We start from the raw sequence: 27,020 nt of genomic DNA on the forward strand, positions 1-27,020 counted from the left end.
AATTTTCTTCATAAAATTCCTCTGAAATTCTATACAGGATAATTTCTAAATTCATTTTTATAAATATGCATATATATTTTAAAGTCACACACACGAGAAACTTTTGGCTCTCCTACCACTTAAGACAAAGCAGAGTCTATTTTACTCTGGACATGAGACTATTACACCAAACTTACCTCAGTTAATCCATGGTTGACATCCTAAGACAGCCATGCAGAATGTAACAATGAGGAAAGAGCAATGTTAGTGTCCAAATTTAACTATTTCTATTCAAAGTAGCATTTCATATATTTTGCTACAAAAGAATATTGAATTAATGTAGACCAAAATACATCTACAACAAAACTTACCCTTTCCACATGTACCTTATATATTATAAATGTAACACTTGTTTCAGGTACCTTGTGATCATAATATTATTGAGGCTTGAATATAATAAAATTTGGTTTCAGCAACTAAGCACCCTACTTGCAGAATTTAGGTAGAGCAGGGAAACTAATCCTAGCCTAACTTGGTCTTAAAGAAATAATTTTAGGGCTCAGTTTCTCTATCTGGCAAAACTTAAGTTTGATCGTGAAGCGAGATGTGAATTGGAAAGAATATGAAAAATAATGAGACAAGTGGAAAACTTGAGAAAAGAAGAATATTAGATACCAAGCAAAATGGTTTACCTGATAGGCTTTCAAGCGACAACCAGATTAAAATCATTATTAGAAATTTCAATTACAGGTATAGTATCTTAGACAAAAGCTCAAACATTAAAAAATTTAATGCTTAAAACGTAAGGATGGCCCTGGTCAGTGTTGTCAATGGTTAGAGCACTGGCCCTCGCACTGAAGGGTCACAGGTTCCATTCACATAGCTGGGTTGCAGGTTCAATCACAGGCTCTGGTGGGGGCTCGTGCAAGAGACAACCAGTTGATGTCTCTCTCACATTATGTTTCTCTCTCCCTTCCTCTCTCTCTCTAAAAACATCAATAAAAAACCATATCCTTGGGTGAGGATAAAAAAACAAAAAAACTTCATGAAACATGTAAAGAGAAAAAGGATGGGAAGATGGAAGGAGATGAGATGTAGTTAGGGGGTCTCACCAGTACAAAAGCATATTAAAAGGAAAGCAAAGAATTTCACAGAATTAGGTTTTAATGGTTAAGAATTAGGGATGTGTATACCTGATAGATTATGGCATAAAGACAAATATAACAAAGGTAAATAATTTCCCAGCAGTGTTTAGAACAAGGTAATGTGTATAAATAAAATTTATACACATACCCTATATAATAAAAGGGTAATATGCAAATTGACCCTAACAGCAGAACCACTGGGAATGACTGGTCACTATGACACACTGACCACCAGAGGGCAGATGCTCAATGCAGAAGCTGCCCCTGGTGGTCAGTGTGCTCCCACAGGGGGAGCTCTGCTCAGCCACAAGCCAGGCTGACGGCTGCCAGCATAGCGGTGGTGGCGGGAGCCTCTCCCACCTACCCAGCAGCACTAAGAACGTCTGACTACCGCTTAGGCCTGCTCCCCACTGGCAAGCGGACATCCCCCGAGGGCTCTCGGGCTGCCAGAGGGATGTCTGACTGCCAGCTTAGGCCCGGTCTCCAGAGGTCCCAGACTGCGAGAGGGCCTGGCTGAGGGACCCCCCAAGTGCACAATTTTTTGCGCACCGGGGCCTCTAGTATTTCTTGTAATTCACTAGAGGCCCAATGCACGAAAAGTCTTGCACGAGTAGGCCTTCCTTCCCCTGGCTGCGGCACTGGCTTCCCTCCAGCACCCGGGACCCAGGCTAGCTTCCCTCGGGCTGCCCGCAGGCATGGGGGACCCAGGCTGGCTTCCCTCCAGCCCTGGCTTCGTCAGGAAGGACGTCTGGTTTAATTAGCATATTTCCCTTTTATTATTATATATATAGTAATTATGTTCTATCAAAGAATATTTTAAACTTTCACATTGAAGCAATGGAATTCTTTTAAGATCATTCATGTGCAATAATGGTGTACACACATACACACACACACAGTATATGTGTATCTGAATACACATATGAAAACAACTGTATCATCACAAAATAGCATATATGTACCCTTAGGATAGAGTCTTAAAAATCTTTAGATTATGTGTAAATGTGGAAGTGTTTTGAACTCTAAAAGAAAAATGCTCTGTGAGGTTAAATGTCATAATATATAACTTAATGAACTATTTAAGAGTTGCATAGTCAAAGACCTTAAATGTAAACTGTCAGCCTTCTTTTCCCAGAGATAGATTAGAAGAACTCAAACCAGGATTTGGGTTCTGGGTTTTGATTTGTAATGATATTAAACTCACTAAGCAAATTAAATAAGGAACAAGTGGAAAATGCCACAACCACCTATTCAATATCACTTATAAAAAAAGGAAAAGCATGTGGTTGAAAGAACAGAGCAATAGAGGGAAATTCTGAAGTATAGCAACCATCTTAACAGATCTGAAGAGAATGAGAAGCAAAGAGAAAAAGTCAAGAAATAAGAAGGTGGTCCTCTAACTGCCTTCCTTTACCAGAAAATAGTTGCACTGAAATAGCTCCTAAGAAATTAAATTTGATATCACCTCAGCTATATACTAAGAGGAATTTAGATACATGCCTGCCAACTTAAAAGCAAATAATCAAACCACAGCTATTCCATTTAGCACAAAATTATTGCTAACTAAACAAAAACAAAAACCAAACCTATTAGATTGGCATTTCTCTTAACTTGTTAAGAGTACAAGTAATTTATGACCTATATATACTAGATATAAGTTCAGATGTCAGCCTGACCTGCACCCTCTCCAATCCGGAACCCCTTAGGGGATGTCCGACTGTCGGGATCAGGCCTAAACCAGCAGTCGGGCATCCCTCTCACAATTGAAACTGCTGGCTACTAACTGCTCACATGCCTACCTGCCTGATGCCCCTAACTGCCTCTGCGTGCCTGCCTGGTCACCCCTAACTACCCTCCCCCACCGGCCTGGTCACCCCTAAATGCCTGTCTTGGCCCGCGCCACCTGGCTTTGTCTGGAAGGACGTCCGGTCTAATTAGCATATTACTCATTTAATAGTGTAGATAGATCTTTTAGATATTTTTCCACATGAACAACTGTAACATATATTTGCCCATTCCTGTATTATGTCCAAAATGTGTGTTCATTCGAAGATAATATGAGACTTCTAACAAGTCTCACAGGGGAGAAGTTAACCTCAAGAAATAGTTTTTTCCCTCTATCTCAGGGATGCTGTGGAGAAAGAGTTTGAAGAGCTTTGCCTAGGTTAGAGATTTAATTTAAATAGGGAAGGAAAAAGGGAAATATTTATTCAGAACTTCTTGAAAGTATAGCCTATGGTTGTTGTTCCCTATTCCTCACCTCCCAATTTCCCTTAACCATGCAGCACCCTAGGTTAGCATTAGCCAGATTACCAATAACCTTCAAATAACCAAATTCACTGCTCAATTTGATAATTTTATCCTATTTCTCAGCATTCAACACAGCCTCTCCTTCACTTAATTTTGGTTTCCACAACTCTCTTCTAGTTTTCCTCCTGCCTTACCCCACTCCTTAATCTTTGTTGATTTCTCTCCTTCCCTCATTTCACCTCCAATCCATCAGCAATTCTTGTCCCTTTTACCTCTGAGGAGTATTTCAAGTTCACTTCCTTCTTCCATCTAAACAACCAACAACCTAATCAAACCAATCATTTTATCTCCCCCAATCTACTAAAACAGTCTTCTAATTAGTCTTCCCCTCTTCATTTTTGCTTTATTCTCCTCACTCCGTTCTCCATAGAGCCAACAAAACAATGATTTAAAAATATAAATCATACTGTAATTCCCCTCTGCTTACCACCCTCCAATGGCTTACCGTACATTTCATATAAAATCCAAGTTTCTGATCTTAATTTATAAAATCTCCATGATCTGGCCACTGTCCATTCCTCTGACCCTTTCCCAGAACCCTCCCAACTCCCATATTTTAGCCGTACTGGCCTCTTTCTATCCTTCAGACATGTCAAGCTTGTTCTCACCCATGGTCTTTACTGATGTTCATTTTCCCCAAAATTCTCTCTACTCTGATCTTACACATGTTTCTTAACATGTAGATTACAGCTCAGATTTCATTAGACAAGACTTTTCTGATTATCCAATTGTACGAAACCATACAGTCTTTATTACATTCTCTTATTTTAATTCTCTATATAAGTGCATATTAACCAATAATTTTTTCCTTTTTTTTTACTGTCCATCTTGTCCACTAGATTATAATTTCCATGAGGATAAGGCCCTTAACTATCTAGTTTGTCACTGTAGTTTTGTTACCTAGGGTATTCCCAATAAATATTTGTTGAATGAGCAAATGAGTAGACCTAAATCTATAGAATAACTAACTGTAAATTTAACCTAGATTCCTAGTGATTTTGAGGAGTGGGCTGGGATGGGGGAGAAGAGATTAACAAATCTCTTCCAATCCAGACCCAAGTACCTAGAAGTAACCTGATACCTATAGATGAGTATACTAAAAATAGCATGCACTGACTGACCACACTGCCATTCAAAAACTACAATACTTTTTTAGTGCCTACTAGACACATATTCCAGACACTATTAGAGATGCTGGTGAATAAACTGACAAGAGCACCTATCCACAAGGAATTTACATATGATGCCTAGCAAGCAACGAAAGGCTACTCACCCTTCTACATACAGAATGCTTAATCTGCTTCGGGTGGAAAAGGGGGCTTCAAGTACACTATCAAGGTTAGCAAGTAAGAGTATTAACCTGACTTTTACATCTAGCTGCTGACCCATTTCCATATTAAAATTTTACATGCCAAATTCAAGTTTTATAAGACTATGCTATTATTTTAATGGGGACATTAAGTTGTAGTTATTAGAGACTTAGCAACATAGAAAGAAGTATATACACATGTGGATGTACATGAAGAAATCTGAAATAAAATTGAACACATAAAAGGGGAAATAATAAAAAATAGAATTAATAGTCCTAGGGTTCTCCCCTGGTAGTTCTGAGGCTCTAATCTCACAACAGTAATACTATCCTATGTAATAATGAGCTAATATGCTAATTAGACTGAACAGCCAAACGACCTTCCGGATGAAGCCGGGGCTGCGAGGGCCAAGCACCTTGCACGAATTTTGTGCAACGGTCCTCTAGTATTCTTAGAATTCCAGTCTCAGGAACTCTAATATTTTCAACATTAGAAAATTAAGAGGCAATCACATGGAAAATAAATGAGTTATAAATCCATGTCCAATTTGCATTGTTCTTTAGAAAAGTATGATCTATCTCTCTGATTTGGTTTTGGTTAAGAGTGGAATGTTTATTTATAAATAAATATGCGTAATATGTAACTGTTCCTTTGCAATGTGTTTTTATTTCAATCATAAGCTCTGCAAAAAAATCTCTGGAAAAAACTTTGGTGTTTCTAAAACAAGCAATTGTTTTCATATTAGGACAAATGATACATAAAAATGAAATCATAAAATAGGAAACATACCATTCCATAGGCCTGCTGTTGAACCCAGTTGATATAATCATTCCTTATGTCTATCAATTCTTGTACTTCATGTATATAAAATTTATCATACTGTATAATCTGCCCCGCTTTCTCATTTACCTAAAAAAAAAAGTATAATTAACATTAAACTTAACTACTACCTGAGATTGAAAAATGTTTTAATAGAAAAAGGCGTGAGATTTCTTAGCTAATTTTCTCTTCCTATAGAAAATACTTTACTGAGTAACTACTATATGCACATAGTATGTGTATGGGAAACAGATTTATAAGATCTAATATATGCATTCAGTACCTGAAAATCTAGTAAAAATGAAAAATATTTATATGAACACCACCCAGTATGAGAAATACACCATTAACATACATATAGTGTATATAAACTAGAAACTATAAGGACTTCTGGTTGGGGATGGGACTTATACCCAATGTTTTTAAGAGGTGTCAGTGGGCAGGATGTGAAAAATAAAGAGAATGTAAATTACCATCTTAGAAATTACAAAGGAAAAACAAATCTTTACAGTGGAGAGAACCACCTTAACTGAGTGATCAAACTAATCATCACCAATACTGGAATAATCAAACACTATTATCCAGCTGATATAATGCAACAGGAAATACAGACATTATCTCTGAAGCAAAAAGAGGTTTACCCTGAATCTAATCAAGTTTATAGGAAACACAAAGGACAGAGGAACAAGTCAAACATCACCCTAAGGAAACAATCAGACAAACGTCCTGACTGTAGGAATTCTATAAGAAGACTGGCCAGGACTCTCCAAAAAGTCAAAGTAATGGGATTTAAAAAAAATGGGGGTTCCAAATTTTTCCTGTGGGAGTGCCTTCAAATCAACATTGAGAGTCAGGAGATAGAGTTCAAGTAGAAAGCAGCAGTTTTACCAGAGAGAGAAGTCACAGATCAGAGACTGAGAGTGCCCACTTGTCAGACAGCAAGGAAAAAAAAAAAGCTCAGAAAGGATCCCAGGGTGTGAAGCCGCAAAATCTGTATGCAAATTCTCTCTACATCTTTCAATAACTCTTAAACTGAAAGTGTTCAAGGTGAGACTTGGGGGGCAGGGGAGCACCCCAACAAAAGAAGGCAACTGGGAGGCTACTCTTAAAATAGACTTCAAGACAAGCATTTCCAGAGTAAAAATGGCACATTTTGTATGTACAAGAGAATTAATTTATCAAGAAGTCACAACAATCCACAAACAACAGTGCTTCAAAATACATGAAGGGGAAAAACAACAGACCAACTTATCATAGTTGAAAATTTTAACAGCTTTCTCTCAGTAACTGATAGAAAAAACACACACACACACCTAAGTATAGAAGATTTAAACATTTCCAACCAACTCACTATTACAAAATATTCCAACCAGTAATTATACATGGAATGGACACTAAATGTAACAAAAAGGTATTTGGAAAGCCTATAACATTGGCAATTAAATAAAACACTTCTAAATTATCCAAAGTTTTCCTTGAATCCACCATGGAGCTAAAGTCTTAAGATAACCAAGTAACCTGAATTCCAAGGACGGACAAAAGTTTCCGAAGAGAAACAGGATGCCAGAAAAGGGTCATCTGTGGCAGAGAGGAGGAAGATACCGCTGTCATATACGTAGGAAAGAAATCACCTAAAATGATAATTGCTTATATCTGACTACGGGAGCTTCAGACAGTTTGCACTCATTTATACATCCTCAATGACTGGAAATAGTAGATTAAGAGCCTCTCTCAGTGGTGCAAGGAATTGGCTTCTACTGTGAGAAAGGAACAAGGCCTGACACCCTGTCCAGATACTTCTCTCATGCAGAAAGAGCAAAAGCTTTCAGCCACTGAGAAAAGGGAAGCAATTCCATGCCTTATTGCTGGAGGAGAGAAAAACCCTCAATCCATGGTAGGAAGGGGGGCAGCAACAGTCTTGAGCCTAGAATCTTGTATCAGTAGGACTAGAGGACCTCTGCTATGGGGTCAGGGGTGGGCAGAAACTTTGAGGACTTCCCTCCTCAAGATCCAGGTACACATAATCTATCTAAGATGGAGGCTATGGCACAACCAAGAACGTTTCTTTTCTCTCTCCTCTACCAATGTTGAAAGCATTAACAAGCAACATCAGTTTACCACCGAGAAGGTGCAAGAGTGAGGAGAGAAACTCCTCTAAGGAGCAGGCATGCAGACTGAAGTACAAATACTGAGAAAAACACTTTGACATTTCATCTCTGCCTTACAAATCAGGCAACATTAGAAGAATTTGAGGCTTACTAGAGAAAACTCAATCCCAGTTTAACTCTTGAAGAGTTTGTTTAAATCTCCACAATAACAGGCAAAGAAGAGATGCACACATTTACAGGTTTTTAATCTATTTACTTCAATCTACTATTTTATAGGTAACCAAAAAAAAAAAAAACCCAAACAAAATAAAAACCACACAAAAATGGTCTTGAGGAAAGCAACCAATCATGAGTCAAGACTCAAAAGATGATTCAGATGTTGAAGCATGAAGAAAGGGACTTTAGAAAAATATTTTGAACTTAATAAAAATAAAAACACAACAAATCAAAATTTGTGGGATGTTGGTAAAGAAGAACAAGCATTAAATTATCTTGTTAAAAAAAGTCAACGACCTAAGCCTCTGCTTTAAGAACCATCTTTTTAGATAATCAAATGAAGGCAAAATCAAGTAGAGGAAGGGAAATAAAGAGCAGAAATTGATGAAAGAAAACAGAAAAACGCTAGAGAAAAATCAGTGAAGGAAATGTGTTTTATAAAGAGACCAATAAAATTGAGATCAGGTGCATTCAGGGTGGTATGGCTGTAGACAGAGACCAATAAAATTGAGAAGCCTCTAGCCAAACTATGTAAGAGAGAAGCCACAAATTATCACTACCAGGAATGAAAGAAGGAACATCACCGCATAGATATCTTACTGAAATTGACTCAAGAAACAGAGAACATAAATTACACTTTATTTTTAAAATTTAATGTTAAAAATTTGAAATTTCCATATAGAAAACTCCAGACCAAGATGGTTTCACTGGTAAGTTTATCTAACATTTTTCCCCCTCACCCGAGAATATACTTTATAAAACTGATTTTACAAAGAGGAAAGGGGTGTGTGTGTGTCAATCTGAGAGAGAAATATTGTTCAGTTGTTGCCTCCCGGGGAGGCAACCCTACAACCTGGGCATGTGCTCTGACCCAGAATCAAACCTGCCACCCTATGGTGTATGGAATGACATGCCATCCAACTGAGCCATAAGGGCCAAGGCTCTATCTATTAGGATAGAAAAAAAGGCCTCTTTTTCCCTTATTGTAGCCTTCCACAATTTATGAGAAGCAGTTAGTAAATAAACACCAAGCCTGTTAGCTCCTCTGATTCAAACAACCCCTCTGTTCAAACCGAAGGACAAGATAAGCGACTTTCAAGCTGCATTATTGCATACACCTCCTCCCTGCTGTTTTCACAACTCAGGAATAATAGAAAGTTCCAATCCCTCCTTCCCTTCAAACAGGCCTCTTTTGAATTCTTGCTCTACGCATGTTTTACAGGCTTGAGAAAAATGCTGCTAAGATACCTCCCTAGGATATCTGCTCAAACTGTCTCCTGAAGAACAAACAAATTACAACCCACCCTGAAGTCTGCTCAACTTCAGCCCAAGGTTCTCCTCCCTTCCTTGCTGCTTAGCAATAGTGAAGACTTAAGGGGGGCCACCATCTGTTTTTTGCCCTTGTATTGTTTAGCAATGCATTGGCCCTTTCCTTTTGGGAAAGTGAAATAAACTTCCTTTCTGCATCTATCTCTTCACTCAGTTGTGAATTCTTTCACAGCCTGCGTCAAAAGCCAAACACCCTAACACTATCTAACATTTAAGAAAGAAATACCAATCTTAAACTAACTCAGAAAATATAAACAGGGATCATTCCTTAATTCATTTTATAAAGCCAGAATAACCTTGATACTAAAAGCTGATGGCAATATGAGAAACAAAAATTATCAGATAAACATCCTTTATGAACATAGACATAAAATCTTCAACAAATATTAGCAAATTAAATCTAACAGTATATATAAAATATAACATATAATGCCCAAGTGGAGTTTATCCCAGGAATGTAAGGTTGGTATATTAAAATATCAATGCATTTTATTACATTACTAGAGGCCCGGTGCATAAAATTCGTGTGGGGATGGGGGTGTGTGTGTATCCCTCGCTCAGCCTACACCCTCTCCAATCTGGGATCCCTCGGGGGATGTCTGACTGCCAGTTTAGGCCTGACCCCACAGAGATAGGGCCTAAACCAGCAGTCGGACATCCCTCTCACAATCCGGGACTGCTGGCTCCTAACAGCTCACTTGCCTCCCTGCCTGATTGCCCCTAACCACTTCTGCCTGCCAGCGTGATCAGCCCCTGACTGCTCTCTCCTGCCGGCCTGGCCGCCCCCAACTGCCCTCCCGTGTCAGCCTGATCTTGCCCCCCAACTGCGCTCCCCTGCTGGCCTGATGGCCCCCAACTGTCCCCTTCTGCTGGCCAATTTGGTTCTGATGCCAGTCAGTGTCAAAAGCTCTGCCTCTTAGGCAGCTATTGGCTCCTCACAGTTCACCTGGATTTGGTTGTGACTGGTCAGTTTCTATGCCAGTCAGCATCCCTGGGCCTATCAACGGGGCCTGATCAGAAAGGCAGGGCTGATCAGCAGCCCCAGTGGAGGCCTGGAGAGAAATGGAGGCATGGTTGCTGGAGAGAGGGGCAAGTGCTGATCAAAAGCTGCCACAGAGGCTATGGATCAGACCCTGCTTCTCTCTTCAGGCCTCTCTCCGGGCCTGATTTGCAGCCCCCTCAGCAGTCAGTGCTGGGTCACCATGGCAACCCATCACTGACTGCAGGACTGACTTCCGGTTGGTTGAGCCTCCGGTCGTGACAGACCCAGGGTTTTTAAATATTAGGAAAGGGGGGGGAAAGGCAAAAAAAAAAATTGTTCATCTCAATCAGCAGTTGCAGAGAATGACAACTAACAAAATTGTACACCTATTATAAACATTTTCAGCAAACCAGGAATAGATGGAAACTTCTTCATATAGATAAAGCCTACCTTAAAAATAAAAACTCCACAGACCAGCTGGTATAAGTCAGTGGTTGAGCACCAACCCATGAACAGTTCAATTCCCAGTCAGACCAGGGTTGCAGGCTAAAACTGTTCTTCAGATCCCCAGTGGGGGGCCTGCAGGAGGCTGCCTATCAATGATTCTCTCTCATTACTAATGTTTCTATCTTTCTCTCCCTCTCCCTTTCTCTCTATGAAATCAATAAAAACATTACACACACACAAACACACACTCCACAGCTTGATCATACTTTTTAAAAATAATATATTTTATTGATTTTAGAGAGGAAGGGAGGGAGAGGGATAGAGAGTTAGAAACATCGATGAGAGAGAAACATCAGACCCCTGTGAAAGAGTTGTTTGACCCCCAAAGGGGTTGCGACCCATAGGTTGAGAACCGCTGCTCTATCCACTGAGCCAAACCAGCTAGGGCTTGAACATCATACTTACTGGTAAATTATCAAATGCTTCCTTTCTAAAATTAGGAACTAAGCAAGGATACCCACTGAAACCATTTATACTCAACACTGTACTCAATGTCTTAGTTAATAAAATAAGGCAATAAAATAACAGAATTTTGTACACAAGAAATCTCAATGAATCTATGAGAATTATTGAAACTTATAAATTAGTTTATCAAGGTCACAGAGTATAAAGTCAATACATAAAGCTGAACTTAATTTCTTCATACTAGCAACAAATACTTGGGGGGGGGGAATTAAATTATAATACAAAAGCATCGAAGACAAAATATTAAAGAATTTAATATGGAAGTCCTCTGAAAACTACAAAATATTGCTGTGAGAAAATAAACTTAAATGAGATATATTACATTCAAAAATTGGAAAAAGACTAACAAGACAAAAAACAAGTGTAACTGAACTCTAGTTTTATAAAAAGCAGTGATATAAAAAACATTTTTTGTACAACAAAGGAAAATTGCGTATGTCCAGATAGATATTATAGAATCATAGTTAATTTAAGAAAAATAATAGTATTACTCTTTTGTAGGAAAATGACCAAGAAAATTAATGCTGAGATATTAAAGGGCAATATCAGGATTTAATTTTAAATGATTTAAGAAAGTATACAGTACACACACATTTGTAAAGCAAATGTGACAACATCTTAACAATGGCTGAATCTAGAATGGAGGACATACTGGTATAGGTATCTATTTTGGTTGTATTTCTATGTTCTGTACACAGGACAATATTGAAAATAAAAATTAGAGAGTGGGATGAGAAGAGATAAACAAAAGTACATATTTATATGCATAGCCCATGGACATAGGCAATACGGGGGGAAAAAACCTGGGGGTGTGGGTAGTGGCTGAGAGGAGGAAGGTAAAGTGGGAGACATCTGTAATACTATCAACAATAAAAAATATATTTCTTAAAAAAGTGAAAAAAATTCGAGTGAAGTGAATGGAAAGGATTTCAAAAATGTTTAAAGAGGTTCTTGGCAGAGAGAATAGCATGAACCAAAGGAGACAAAAGTTTGTATACACCTGCTCCAGCTGAACTGCTGGTTCAAGAATGAGAGGCACATGAAGCAGAGCTGGACCCAATATGCAGCTTGGAACTAAGTCGGGCTATAGCCTAGGTCAGCCAACCACTACCAACTTTCAGGATGAAGCAGGGGCCATTTTATTAGTAATGAGAATAAATGCTTATTACTGTACTAGAGGCCCTATGCATGAAATTCATGCAAGGGGCTCAGCCCTCACAGCCCCCGCTTCCTCGTGGTCCCGAGGCCCCACCCCACCCCCACCCGCTGGTCATTCTGGAAGGTCATTCTGCTGTCCCATCTAATTAGCATATTAGTTATTATATAGGATACCAATGACTTTCAGTGTTTTGTTGCAGAGCATTACTGTGGTGAGAGCTGATAGTTAGGGATATAAGGTTTTAGAGTCAATAAGTGATAGAATCAGTGATATTTTATGCAAATTATTCTGTTGGCAGAGTGAGGTATATAGTCAAGAATGAGTACAAAGGCTAGTGGTAGGAAACTGAATTAAGATATTAAAGATTCAAGGTTTCTAGATAATAAGAAAGAATGCAGAGGTCATGGTAACTAACTGGTTATAGAAAATAGGAGAGGAGTCAAAGACAACTCCAAAACAAATGCTGGCAACATACATATAAGTCAGGAAAAGACAACAATCTTGATGAGGCAGGAATGAGAGCTGGGAAGGATGAGAAATTTGGTAATAAACCTATTTTTAGTTTAAAACAATGGCAAAACTGCCAAGTAGCTCAAGAGAAAGGTTTGCCCCAAACACGTAATTTAGAACTATTTTCCTTAAAGGGGACAGCTAAAGCTGTGGGTGGCAGAAGGTGAGGGAGAGGTAAAGAGTGAAGGGCCAAATGCAGACACCTAGATGCCACATTTAGGGAGGGAAAATAGACCACTGGAAAAAAAAACAAAGAAAGCTGATGTAACTTATAAATTAAACTAGCTAAATTTCCTAGGGAGAATAACAAAAATAATTGTTTGTAATTTTTTTTAAAAAATCACACACACACATACACACACACACACACACACACAACCAACCAAGCGGTGTTTGAAAGGAGTCATCTAGTCGAGGTATAAATCTATCAGATAGTGCTTGGGTCCAATCAGGTGCTCAATAAACAGGAGATGAATGGAAGAACAAGTAAAATGAGTAAGAGATAACATATATAGTTCCTGCTTCTAATGGCACTTTAAATTTTCACTGAATTGCAGATTTTTACCTTAAAATCTACTCATATTTTATGTTACAATAATAAAATAATAGCTATCATTACGGATCACTTACTAAGTAGATGTCACGTGCATTGTCTCGTTTAATCTTTAAACCCCTATGAATTAGATACTATTATCATCATCATCACATGGATGAATATACTAAGGTTTAGAGTTCAAGAAACTTAACCAAGGTCATACAGCTAACAGAGCAAGCAATTAACTCAGGTCTCTTTAATACACATGCATTCTTCTTCTTTTTTTAAAAAAAAAAATCTTACTGGAGGACATGCTTAGAGAGAGGAAGGGAGTGAGGGGGAAAGAGGAAGAGAGACAGACAGAGAGATATTATCATTTGCCTTCTGCATGAACCCAGACCAAGAATTGAACCTGCAACCTTTTGGTGCATGGGATGACGCTCCAACCAACTGAGCCATTCCAGCCAGACTACATATGCACTCTTAACTCATTATATGACTATCTCACCTTATTTTTTTTTCACCTTATTTTTTAATATATGTATGTGCATACACACACGAGAATATGTGAATATTTGTACATAGAAATGTGTGCAACGTATTTAGAATACTTTGTATTAGAATATATATATATAAAACACATATACATGTTTCTTTTTAACTTTTATGAATAAGTTTATAAAATTATGTTATCAAGTACCACCAATGCTTGATCCTGTGACCCACTCTTTTTTTTTTTTAAATATATTTTATTGATCTTTTACAGAGAGGAAGGGATAGGGATAGAGCGTTAGAAACATCGATGAGAGAGAAACATCAATCAGCTGCCTCCTGCACACTCCCTACTGGATATGTGCCCGCAACCAAGGTACATGCCCTTGACCGGAATCGAACCTGGGACCCTTGAGTCTGCAGGCTGACGCTCTATCCACTGAGCCAAACCGGCTAGGGCCTGTGGCCCAGTCTTGAGGATACAAATAACACAGTTTAAGAAGCACATATTAATAATACTGCTTTCATTTTCCAAGTTTCTGTTCATTGACAAAAGCCCTTTGAGCTCATTCTTTCACAGTTTGATTAATTTATATTAGTGGTCAAGGTACCCATTTGTAAGCAATTGAGTAAAACTGCTATTCCTGGCTTTCAAACAAAACAAAGATATTTAGTTTATATCTAGAGATCAAAATCTTAATCTTAAAGCAGGGATCAACATACTACAGCCTGTGGGCCAAATCCTGACTAGACTGTTTTTGTAAATAAAGTTTTATTGGAAAGCAGCTATGCCCATCCATTTATTCATACTGTCTGCAGCAAAGCTGGGAGTTGAGTAGTTGTAACAGAAATCACATGGCTCGCAAACTGTAAAGTATTACTAGCTGATCCTTAACAGGAAAAGTTTGCAGCCCCTTGCCCTACAGTTTGTAGTCAAACTCATTCTACTAAAAATGACAAGATATACAGTAACTACACAAAAAAATACCTTGGCTTTTCTCTCTCCAATATTTATGTTTATAAATACAGTCATGTGCTGCATAAGGATGTTTCGGTCAGTGACAGATTATATATACAACAGTGGTCCCATAGACTATAGTAGAGTTGAAAAAACACCTATTGCCCAGTGACATGGTGGCCTTCATAGGCGACTAAATGCATTTGTGATGATGCAGGTGGTGTAAACAAACCTACTGTGTTACCAGTTACATACACAATTACATATAGTGCGAAATACTTGGTGATAATAATAGTAAATGACTATATCACTGATTTATTTACTATACTACACTTATCATTAGTTTACAGTGTAGTCTTCCTACTATCAAAAATAAAAAATAAAAAAAAGTTGGCTGTAAAACAGCCAGCTGTGTCATACCAGCAGCAGCCTTATACATCTCAAGCTTACCACATCTCTTGATTGCATCACTGCCTCTCATGCTTGATTTAATCTCACGTTATTTACAGTAACATGCTGTACATACAGGCTTGCAGCCTAGGAGTAATAGGCTACATACCATCTAGCCTAGGTATGTAGTAGGCTATTCCATCTCTGTTAAGTGCACTCTGTGATATCCACACAGTATCAAAATCCTCCATGATTCATTTAGCAGTGCATGACTATACACACACTAACTTTTTATCACATTGGACTCTAAAATGTAGTGATTCTTGTCCTAGCTGGTTTGGCTCACTGAATAGAGCGTTGGCCTGGGGACTGAAGGGCCCCAGGTTCAATTCCGGTTAAGGGCATGCACCTTGGTTGTAGGCACATCCCCAGTAGGGGGTGTGCAGGAGGCAGCTGATCGATGCTTCTCTCTCATCTCATCAATGTTTCTAATTCCCTCTCTCTTCCTCTCTGTAAAAAAATCAATAAAATATATATTTTTAAAAAGTAGTGATTCTTGTAGAAAATGATTCACATTCCACTGACTGCTGATATATATTTTTTCTTATCTGAAATATCTTAAGATTTTAAAATGTAAACTGCAGTTTCCTTCACCAATAGCAACCAGTGTTTGTAATCTGTATTTCCTGAAAATGTTTTTTGAAAAGAAATACTATGTTAGAATAAAAATGAGTAATTCAGAAGCCAAGTTTGGTTCAGGAACACACAAATTACAGTCAAACTTAGACTTGGGAGGAAATTATGGCTGCTAATCCAGTGGCAGTGATTTAATAACTGAAGAGAAAAATCAGTTAACAATGCTGTAAAAATAGGGAAATTAGACACCGAATAGGAACTGATCCAAAAGACCTGTATACAGATTTACATATAAAAATCAACAGTTTAAGCAATCTATAAAAATACATTTATATAGTAGATATATTATTTTACCCAGAAAGCTCTCCTTAATTCTGAGTTATGTGCCTTCCTTGTGTTCTGATAGCACCATTCATTTTCCCTAGTCTAGCACTTACCGTGCTAGGTCATAAATGCTTATTTGCTTGTATGTATAAAAGTGCTCTAAGTTGATAATCTTAAAAAGGGCAGAAATCACATCTTTTCCTTATCACCTCATCCCTAACGTCTATGAAAAGCACATAGTAGGCACTCAATAAACATTTGTAAAAAATCAACCTGTACATTCAGTATACTGCCTAAAATGGACAAAATAAAATTATGTTTCATCATAACACTTTTATTTCACATTTTAATTACAGTTTATAGCATTCTGACTTATAAACCTCTGTTCAAAAGTGGTATATCGTAAATAGAGATGTGTGTCTTATCTGTTTCATTTATCTTAGGGTTTATTGCAAAAAAATTTTTTTAAATCATTGATTTTAGATTAGCAAGATATGTAGCAATTAGACTAGACAGGCCAAGTTAAGTCTTTTCGTTAAGAATATCAGTATCTCTTTAATGTACTGTGTGAAAACTCAGAAACTACGAACTAACCCAATTACTTGCCAGTAAGTCATTTATCTGATCATGCATCCATTCCTGACAGCAAGTAATAAAACTATCTTTCTTATGCCATTTGGAGCATTAGATATGATTTTTGATTCAAAAGCATTCCAAAGGACATGACATAAGGGAGGAACAAAATGATTAGGAAACACACAGTCCAGTTCTTTAGCTCCTAATCTTGATCTAGGATTAGGTAAAGAAGGAAATCATTTGAGCAAACTTCTAATTATTCACCATGGAGCAAAAAGAATGAATATATATACAGTTGTCAGCCTTAAGGTGTTTTTGAAAAAATAAGTTTCTGATAAGCAACTTGGGTTTCACTAAAGATGAAAACGAAACATCCCCAATAGTTAATTGCCATGAGTATCCACTTATGGGAGATCAGGACCAAGGAAAGTTTTCTCCAAAGTAGGGGGTAAAAGAAAGACAAGTGACTACTCTAAGAACTCCCAGTAAGAGATGCTTAAGAATTGATAACATTATCATTCTGCTTTTGAGTATGTAATAATTTTGAACAAGGACTTAGCTTCCATATAACCCAATGAATCAAGTCAAATGGTGGTACTAGTGATAACAAAATCACTGCCATATGAAGGTATAATAATTCCATATGTTTTATGACTTAAATAATACACCAATCTTGGGAAACTATTAAGCCAGTATTTTAATCCTTATTTGATAAGAAAATTCTCCATTTGCATGTGATAAAGAAAAAGACTTGTTCAAAATTATAGAGGATAGGAAGCAGCACAAATAGAGTTAGAAACATGGTCTTTTAACAAAATAATACTATCAGCTATCATGGAAAGATGAACCACTAGATCTAGGGGCATAAAATAAAAACAAACTCCTTACCCTGGGCGTATGACTCAGTCATTTAGAGCATTGTCCAGTATACCAAAAAGTTTACTAGTTCAATTCCCAGTTGGGGCACATTCCCAGGTTCTGGGTTAGATCCCCAGGTGTGTATAGGAGGCAACCAATCAATGTTTTTCTCTCTCTCAAATCAATAAAAACATACCTCAGGTGAGGATATAAAGAATAAATAAAAGCAACCCACCTGTTAAACATATTATATTACTATACCTGTCAATACAGAAGTACATTAGAAGAAGCAAAAGCTTGGATTTGTATTTCAACTCTGCTACTGACTGGTTTATGACCTTTGACATGCAGAATTAAGGGGCAAAATATCAACCATACAGAGTTTAAAAAGTTAAATAAGGAATATATATAATGTGCTCACATGGATTAATATACAAATGATATTCTGCCTGGCTGATGTGGCTCAGTGGTTGAGCATAGACCTCAGAAGGTCACGGCTCGATTCCAGGTCAGGGCACATGCCCAGGTTGCATGCTCTGATCCCTAATCGGGGGCGTGTAGAAGGCAGCCAATCAGTGATTCTCTCTCATCATTGATGTTTCCCTCTCTCTTTCTCTCTCTCCTTCTTTCTCAAATCAATTATATATATCTATATATATAAAAGTGTAATATGCATATTGACTGGATGGTGGAACAAACGGTCGCTATGATGTGCACTGACAACCAGGGGGCAGGAGCTCAATTCAGGAGCTGCCCCCAGCCCATAGGCCCCAATCGCCTGATTGAGGCCCGCTGGCCATCCTCTTGGCCTCTCCCCCCTGGCCGGCAGATTACAATTGCCCAATGGAGAACGGGGAGCCAAGGGTGGGGGGCTGTGTGCCTATACATTTAGTATTTGCATCCTTATTAAAAAAGTCAGCCCAGGTTGCAGGTCAGGCCTAGGAACCCTACCCGTGCATAAATTTTGGTTGCCAGGCCTCAAGTATTATATACAAAGCATAGTTTAATTCTGGCCACTGTTAGATGAGTTTCTCTTCCCTTTCAGCTAGCAAAAAATTAGGATTCTCGTCTCTAGCATGGCTCTAATAAAAGGTAACTGGAGATGGATTCCTGTAAGATTCTTCTTCAGTAGAGACTGAGGCTTCTGAGCTAAGCAAATAAGTTACTTGCTCAAACTCTGTAATTATCAAAGATAAAAGATTCAATTCCTTCCTATTCTCCTCCCCTTCCTTTTACTTGTGGTAAAATATACAGGTAAAGCAACCAAATCTATATCTATGTATCTATATAAAGGGGTAAATAAAGATAAGTACATAAGAAGGAAGGGAAAAAGGGTAAATATTTGGAAATCAGGTCTGGCTAATAAAAATGGTTCACTGGAGTAGGAAGAGAGAGTCCAGAAGAAAGAAAAAATCTAATTAATGTCTTGAATCCTAAACAAAAAGCACAGAGAAAGTAGAGGCTCATCCCATGAAGTCAGGGGGTCTTCTTAATAGATTAATGCAGAATCCAGTTAACCCTAAAGTGCTATAAGGAAGGCTTGTTCTGGGAAGGGCAAATATAAAAATGACTTATTTCCTAGGAAAGAAATGGCCATCATTTCTTTGATTATAAAGTGAAGAGAAATGACTTTTTCCCCCTAGGAATCTTGGACATTCTAAATATAATAGAAAAGAGTAATTTAAAAAGTGAAGTCATTTAGAAAATACACAGGAACTTCACTAACAGAATAAAAAGAAAAAAAGAAATGCTCCGTAAGGGTTCTTCCTTACAGAGAACAGAAGGACTATCGTCTTTATTCTCTCTTTATTTACCTCGGTACTAGGTAAGAAGGGCCTGAAAACATTGAAGTTGTTAAAGGGGAGGAAACTAAAGAGTCAAGGTTTATACGAGATTTTTAGTCACTTGTGAGTCTACAGACATAAGCTTCTCCCTTAGGTCATGTCTCCCGAAAAGAAAATAGCATCTCAAGAATACCAAATGGCATAACATAGATATACCTACCAGCTATCAAGGATGTCTCAAATCCATCTTTAATGAAACAGCTGAGACTACTTCTTCATATAACTTTGAACTGCTACAAGTATAAAGAGTACTATTTCTCATACTGAGAGGAAGGGCAGGAAAGAATAATAGGTAAATTAATGAATTATATATGGTTCCAATTTCAAGTTAGTAATTTGTTTCTAATGAAATGTTTTACTTTAACTGAAGCCATTAGTACCCAATAGTAAAAGAATATGAGTTTTGATCTCATAATCACAACTAGGATTCAGTCTCTTTTATATGACAATCACGTATAAATAATAAATAACATATTATTTAAACTAACAATTATGTTCTTCAGAAGAAAATATAAAGAGAATCCAATTCACTAACGTGCTACTGGTCAGCCCAACTACAGACAAGTTAGGTAACTTTTTCAAATTCTATTATGTATCTTTTATGCTAATCTAAATCTGTAATATATTAACGTTAAATTAAACATCATCAATCTGTTAGTAGCAATGAGGAAAGAGAAAAATAAATAATTGGACATACCCTATGTAATATTTCTAAAACCTTTAGTGCAGTATGAAGAAAACTGTTGAAAATTCTTCTTTCAGAAGGGGGAATGCCAATCTTGTAGAGTTTCAAAAGATGTACCACAACTTCCTTAAAAAGTTCTACAATCTTGAGGAATAGTGGAGGTTCAAGCACTGACCACCAGTTTTCTGTTATTGAAAGGTGAACACAGAAATAAAATAATCATGATTTTCAAAATAATACTAACTTTTCTTCTAAAGCAGTGGCTCTTAACCCTTTGAAAACTATAGGAAGATACACATGACACAGTATTTTATGTAACATTTCGAGGGTTTACTCACCTCATCTTCAAGTTAAAAATATTGTTCTAAAAGCTATCAAAAGCAAAAATATATAGATGATATATGTATGCATATATGTATATATATAGTGTTGTTGAATCATGCACATGAAGCCTGTATAATTTTGTTAACTAGTGTCACCCAATAAATAAAAAGAAAAGTAAAAATAAAGTTACATTTATGGTTTCCTTAATTACATTAAAAACTCACCATTATACCTAATATTAAAACCAGTTATTATTAAAAAAATGCTTTGGAAATTAAAATTTTAATTTTTAAATAAAACACTTTACAACTGTCTTGCTCCAATATTTAGGGATCTTTCTAAGCTTTATCTCTCAACACAAAGTTGAAATATTGTGAAACACCACCTTTAAAAGGCAAGGTGCTCCAGAAAATCAAATACAGAAGTTGAACAATAAAAAATACAATGTCTGTCTTTTCCCACATTCACTATTTGTTGTTATTAACTACATATACCAAAATCCTAAGAGGCAGCCAGAAAGAATACAAAACTTCTGACAAAACAGAATAATACTCTAAGTCCTTGCTTCACTCTTCTATTACTAGCTAATTCTTTAGGATTCCAAAATTCTATCCCTTGTTGCTTCCTCTGCTCTTCAGCAGAAATTCTATAAATTCTTGTACTGATTTTATTACTTCCATATATCTCAGCTTCACATACCTAACAAATACTATTAGGAAGGAAAGCACTGGGTTAACTGTAGCAAGAAAACTATAACAGCCTGGAGATATAGGTGAAATCTTTACAATTAGAAAAATTAAGATAAGAAAAATTGGCTGGCCGGTGTTGCTCAGTGGTTGAGCATCGACCCATGAACCAAGAGGTCACAGTTCGATTCCCAGTCAAGGCACATGCCCAGGTTGCAGGATGGATCCCCAGTAGGGGGTATGCAGGAGGCAGCAGATCAATGATTTTTCTCTAATCAATGATGTTTCCATCTCTCTGAAATCAATAAAAACACATTTTTAAAAAAAATTTAGGCCAAAAATATATGAACAAAGAGAGAGAGAACTGTAAGATCAGATAAGCAGAAGAATCTCATTTACATGCAGAGAAATAAGTCAAACATCAAGAAACTAGCAAGTGAGGAAAAGAATGCAAAGGGTTAACAGAGTTCAAGGAGGATTTAATATCATGTTTATTCAGTTTTAATTGTTCCTTCTCCTTTACCTTTTTAATAGTAAGATCACTCTGGAGGAGATGGGGGAGAGGAATATGAAAAACAACTTTTATCTTTCCTGATACTGTCTCTGCTACCATGTTTGATCAAAATTTTAATACTTCCAACAACTTCAACAACTAGCATCAAATGACTAGAAAAAAAGGTTTATTTTTCCCTAAGACAATGTCAAATAAGCAGGGTAGAAATTTTCAAAGAGCAATACAGTAAATAAGAAGTTCAGAGCATTTTCATTTAAAGAGAAAAGGTTATAAAAGAAAAAAAAATTAAATTCTTACCAAGTACTTTCAGTGGTGCCTTTTCTAAGTTCACAAGAGCTGTACCAAAGGGAATTGCTATTGTTGTAAAATTGTTGGAATCACTCATCAGGGGACATTCCGGTAGAGTAAGATAAAACCTCAATGCTTCAACATCAGGTAAGGAGCTAGTCAGTTTAGGAATCAGATTTTTTTCCAAACTAGCTGCCACCTATATTTTGACAAAAAGTAAAACTTACTTCATTTAAAATAAATGTATTTTCCAAAAACATGAAAACAAAAAGATAATCTTATACTACAGCAAACATGAAATGGTGAAAGAAAAAAGTCTTGCAATGACTGAGTAAATGTACTTTGTAGCACAATAAAAATTAATGCCTAAGCATTGCTAAAAGAATTCTTGTGTGAGTTTCATTAAATTCTCTTTCTACAGTTATATAAAGACTTAAACAACATGATAATGTTGAGCAATTAAGGGTCTGTGCCAGATGTCTGAAAAGATTTACAGATATTTGACAGCTAAATTACAAATATCTTAATTTGTAATGAATTTATTATATTTATATACAGTGGAACCTCAGTTCTGGTAGACTGTCCAAAACACAATCTATTTGAAAACCGCATCATTTCCCCCCCATTAGAAATAATGTAAAATGAATTCATTCCAGATACCCTGTTTTAATCTTTCTTCCATACAGTGTGTGTCTAAAGCCCTGGTCAATCTATAAACTAACACTCTTTTCTTAAATTTACCGAACCAACCTCTACTTATCCTTAAAGGAATCACTTTCAGAACTTGTTCCAGAGGTGTCTTTTGGGAAGTCAGCCTGCAGCATCTTTACTTTTTCATATATCATTGCCTCTGAAATGCTGTCACCGGCTAATTGCTTTCCCTTTATCTAAATCAGCAACAGGTTTTGTGTGTGTTTTTTTAACCTATTCAATTGCCTGTGAACACTGTTTCTTTAACACCCTTAGCAACACTAGCATTCTTGATGTCCTCTTTATGTTTTAAAATTGTACTAATTGTCCATTTCACCAGTGACAAAAGCAAAAAGAAACAAACAAAAACAAAAATATTCACAGAACAATTTCCTAAAATGTTAACAACGAGATGGTTAGCTAGTAAACTGACTTGCATGCTCTCCTTTGTAGCCTGAGAGAAGTTTTGTTTAACAACTGCAACATTTTTTTCCGTGAACAACTTGGAGAACTGAATTGTTTGAGATGGGAGACATTTGAGAACCGAGGTTTGACTGAATTTAATAAAACCATACAAAGGGCATCATAATGAAGAGTATGAAACTGTAAAGTTAATTAGGCTATAAACATAAAATAACATGGAATAAAAAACTCAACAGGCTACACAATACAAATATGAGGCAATTAAAAAAAAACAAACCTGCTGAGCTATCTGAGGATAATCAGGTTGTATTAGTTTGTGGTATAAAAGCCTAGCAGCATTCATATCAACCCCTGAGAATCTGGTGCCTGTTCTATAGTGATCATCATTGCTATTAAAAAAAAAAAAAGAGAGAGAGAAATAATAAAATGAAACTTTAAAATTATTTCACTTATTTAATATAATAAACTTAAAAAATTCAGTATATCAAAGAATTGCCACTTACCTAACAGCTAAAAAACTTCCATTTAGACAACCAGAAGAAGAAAACGTTCTATCTATTTCACTAAAAAGGAATTTAAAAATAACAAAATCACAAAATAAGAAATGTTTGCCTTTCTTTTTTAATAAAAATTAAAATAAATGTTTAATCTATTATTTAATTCTACATTCTTCTCATCAACACTTAATTAGAATATGGACTTTATAAATTATTAAAGATTGATTAAATAATACTTGATAAAGATATTACTACATATCCTTAAGTTTCTCAAACATAACTTCCATCTGATTCACTGAACAAATCTGATGTTCTTTTAAAAAAATTGTAAATGAAAACATGCACATTTAATTTTCTTAATTTGACACTCTGGTAAATCTAATCTGGGAAGTTATTATTTGGGAAGCCTACACCAACACAACCTACAATTTGAAAAACTTTAGGTACTAAGTAAGTTCATCTATAAGCAAAATATTCAAGAAAGTAATACTCAAATCTTCCTGGGAGTATAAAAGTTAAGACAGTTACCACTAGGAAGCTACAAGAAACATTTCAATCCTAATCCTAAAGTGGCTACATTTAATATTTAAAGTCATTTCATATATCATTATGTATATGAAAGAATTCTAACAAGTCTAAATGAAAGATCTCTTAAAATATCTGTTATTATAGAAATTCTAGACATTTTAACTTTTTTAAAAAATATATTTTATTGATTTTTTACAGAGAGGAAGGGAGAAGAAGAGGGATAGAGAGTTAGAAACATTGATGTGCTTCCTGCACACTCCCTACTGGGGATGTGCCCGGAACCAAGGTACATGCCCTTGACCGGAATCGAACCTGGGACCCTTCAGTCCGCAGGCCGATGCTCTATCCACTGAGCCAAACTGGTCAGGGCAACAGTTTAACTTTTGTACACAAACAATTCAGTAAGTGATATTTAACAAAATATTAACTTAAATAAAAACTCCTAAGTACAGGTTTGCTCTACCACAAAGCTCCAAGTACAGGAGCTTGTGCTGTGTAGGTAAAATGTCTTTCTTACTTGGCTATCTCCACAGGAAATCTTCCAGAGGGGTAGCTCAGCCATTTTTGAATCAGAGCTTCACTCACAGTCCAGATCTGCTTTGAAGGATCAGGACATCTGAAGTCATCTGGTGGCCCACCATTCTAAGTTTTAAAACAAGCAGATTAGTCAGAGGGAGGAGATATTACTTATAATTTAAACCTAGATATATAATCAAATATAGTATGTATAGTATTTGACGTTTTTAAAAACAGAAATATCTACTAAACACCTGAAACCAAAACTTCTTATATGAATCAGCAAAATTTTGTAAACTTGAGGAAAAAAGTGTAAGGCAATTACTTTATAAAATATAAAGAACATTTATTGGTTGAAAAATTTCTTCTAATTTCTTTGAGTTTAGTAATTATTTATGAATACTATTACCTGGGGATTAGAGTAATGTGAAAAGCTTTGATCTCCACCTGAGAAAATTCTTTTTACACAGAAATATTCTTCAGAGTCTGTGATAAAAATAAAATGTAAAAAAAGAAAAAAAATCAGATTTATATCACATTTTTCAAAGTATCAAATATGCTACTGGATTTTCTCTTAATCATCTAACTTAATTATACCTCCCATTCATGGACTCAATGATATAAAATATATTGGAATATTCTAATTGCCATGGAAATGAGGCTGACCAAGTATAAACATTAAATGATCCCACAAGCATGAACAGCATTTGGTAAGTTTAGAAGTCTTTCTTCTGGTCTGCACACAAAAATGGTATTTTCTAGTCTGTATCTTTTTTTTTAAGATAGTGGGGTAAGGGGGGGGGGTGAGAGAGAATAAACACTGATGTCATATGTAATTAGTTGAGATCATAGACTAGGGTAGGCCCCTAATACAAGATGACTGGTGTCCTTATAAAGGAGGAAAACTGGGACATAGATATCCACACAGAAAGAATGCCATGTGAAGATGAAGGCAGAAATCTACTAGGCAAGGAATGCCAAAGACTGCCAGCAAACCACTAGAAGCCAGAAGAGACACATGGAACAGATTTTCCATCATAGCCCTCAGAAGGAAGCAATCCTGCCAATACCTTGATCTTGGATTTCTAGCCTCCAGAACTGTGAGTCAATACATTTTTGTGTTGTTCAAGCCATTCAGTTTATATTTTGTTATAGCAGCCCTAACAAACTAATACAGGTGTCCAAAGTTTATACCTTTGCCCAGCTTTAAGGAAACAACCTGGAAGTCCTTGGAATATGCTATCAAAAAGTGTTGTTTACCTATGTCCTTACAGCCACAACAGATTAAGTTTATGTTAACAATGTTAATACTGGGGGCTACAGACTTCACCTCTGGAGGGGTTGAGTAAATTAAATTCACATTTAACTAGTGTGTGTATGCTTCACACCTTTAGTATAGTGCAAAATAATTATCAACCTTTACACAGGGTGGGGCAAAAGTACGTTTACAGTTGTTAGTATGAAAAATAATACAATAATCTATACTAATAAAAGGGTAATATGCTAATTAGGCTGGACTTCCTTCCAGACAAAGCCACAGCAGCTGCAAGGGTCAAGGGCCAGCAGCTGCAGTGGCTGTGAGGGCAGGTCCGGCACCATGGTCCCTTTTGCAAAGGCCATGGGAAAAAGTACCGCAGAAGGTAGAAGGGAGAAGGCAGCACCATGGGAGAAGGGAGAAGGGAGAAGGTGAGGAGGCCAGTGCTGCAGGAGAAGGGAGAAGGGAGAAGGTGGCAGTTAGGCAGTTAGGGGAATCAGGCAAGGAGGGAAGAGCAGTTATGGGAATCAGGCAAGCAGACAGGCAGAGGCGGTTAGGAGCCTGTGGTTCCGGATTGCAAGAGGGATCCCAGATTGGAGAGGATGCTGGGCTGAGGGACAGCCCCCCCCTCCACCGTGCACGAATTTTGTGTACCAGGCCACTAGTCAAGTTATGAAAAGATGTAGAGAAAGCTTAAATACATATGACTAAGTAAGATATGCAATATATATAAATATATAGTGTTGTAAAAGATACATAACAAAATTTAGCATTTTAACTATTTTATGTATTTACTAGAGGCTAGGTGCACGAAATTCAGGCACTCAGGGGGTCTCTCAGCCCGGCCTGCGCCCTCTTGCAGTCTGGGAGACCTCCGGGGTTGTCTGACGGCTTAGGCCCACTCCCCTAAGCCATCAATCAGACATCCTTAGCACTGCTGTAGAGGTGGGAGAGGCTCCTGCCACCACTACTGCGCTCGCCAGCTATGAGCCTGGCTTCTGGCTGAACAGCGCTCCCCCTGTGGGTGCACGCTGACCACCAGGGGGCAGCTCCTGCATTGAGTGTCTGCCCCCTGCTGGTCAGTGCGCATCACTGCAACCATTCGTTCCGCCGTTTGGTTGATTTGCGCATTAGCCTTTTATTATATGGGACTAGAGGCCCG

The 27,020-nt window shown here is 37.1% G+C and overlaps 1 protein-coding gene across 6 annotated transcripts in view; it reads right to left on the reverse strand.

The window, feature by feature from the left end:
- HERC4 (HECT and RLD domain containing E3 ubiquitin protein ligase 4) overlaps positions 1-27,020 on the reverse strand; it is a 100,811-nt gene that overhangs the window by 20,313 nt on the left and 53,478 nt on the right. For 4 of the 6 annotated variants that reach the window (XM_015562118.1, XM_015562120.1, XM_015562117.1 and 1 more), the window contains 8 exons: positions 25,013-25,089; positions 24,605-24,729; positions 23,566-23,625; positions 23,340-23,451; positions 21,959-22,148; positions 20,150-20,322; positions 5,534-5,653; positions 177-200 (listed from right to left, as the gene is read on the reverse strand). In XM_015562118.1, the coding sequence (XP_015417604.1) occupies positions 177-200; positions 5,534-5,653; positions 20,150-20,322; positions 21,959-22,148; positions 23,340-23,451; positions 23,566-23,625; positions 24,605-24,729; positions 25,013-25,089 (881 nt within the window). The remainder of the gene's footprint in view (positions 1-176; positions 201-5,533; positions 5,654-20,149; positions 20,323-21,958; positions 22,149-23,339; positions 23,452-23,565; positions 23,626-24,604; positions 24,730-25,012; positions 25,090-27,020) is intronic. The other 2 variants (XM_006760898.2, XM_015562119.1) reach the window with 1 other exon arrangement.

This window comes from Myotis davidii, unplaced genomic scaffold, assembly GCF_000327345.1.
Source record: "Myotis davidii unplaced genomic scaffold, ASM32734v1 scaffold134, whole genome shotgun sequence".
In the NCBI taxonomy this organism is placed as follows: Eukaryota; Metazoa; Chordata; class Mammalia; order Chiroptera; family Vespertilionidae; genus Myotis; species Myotis davidii.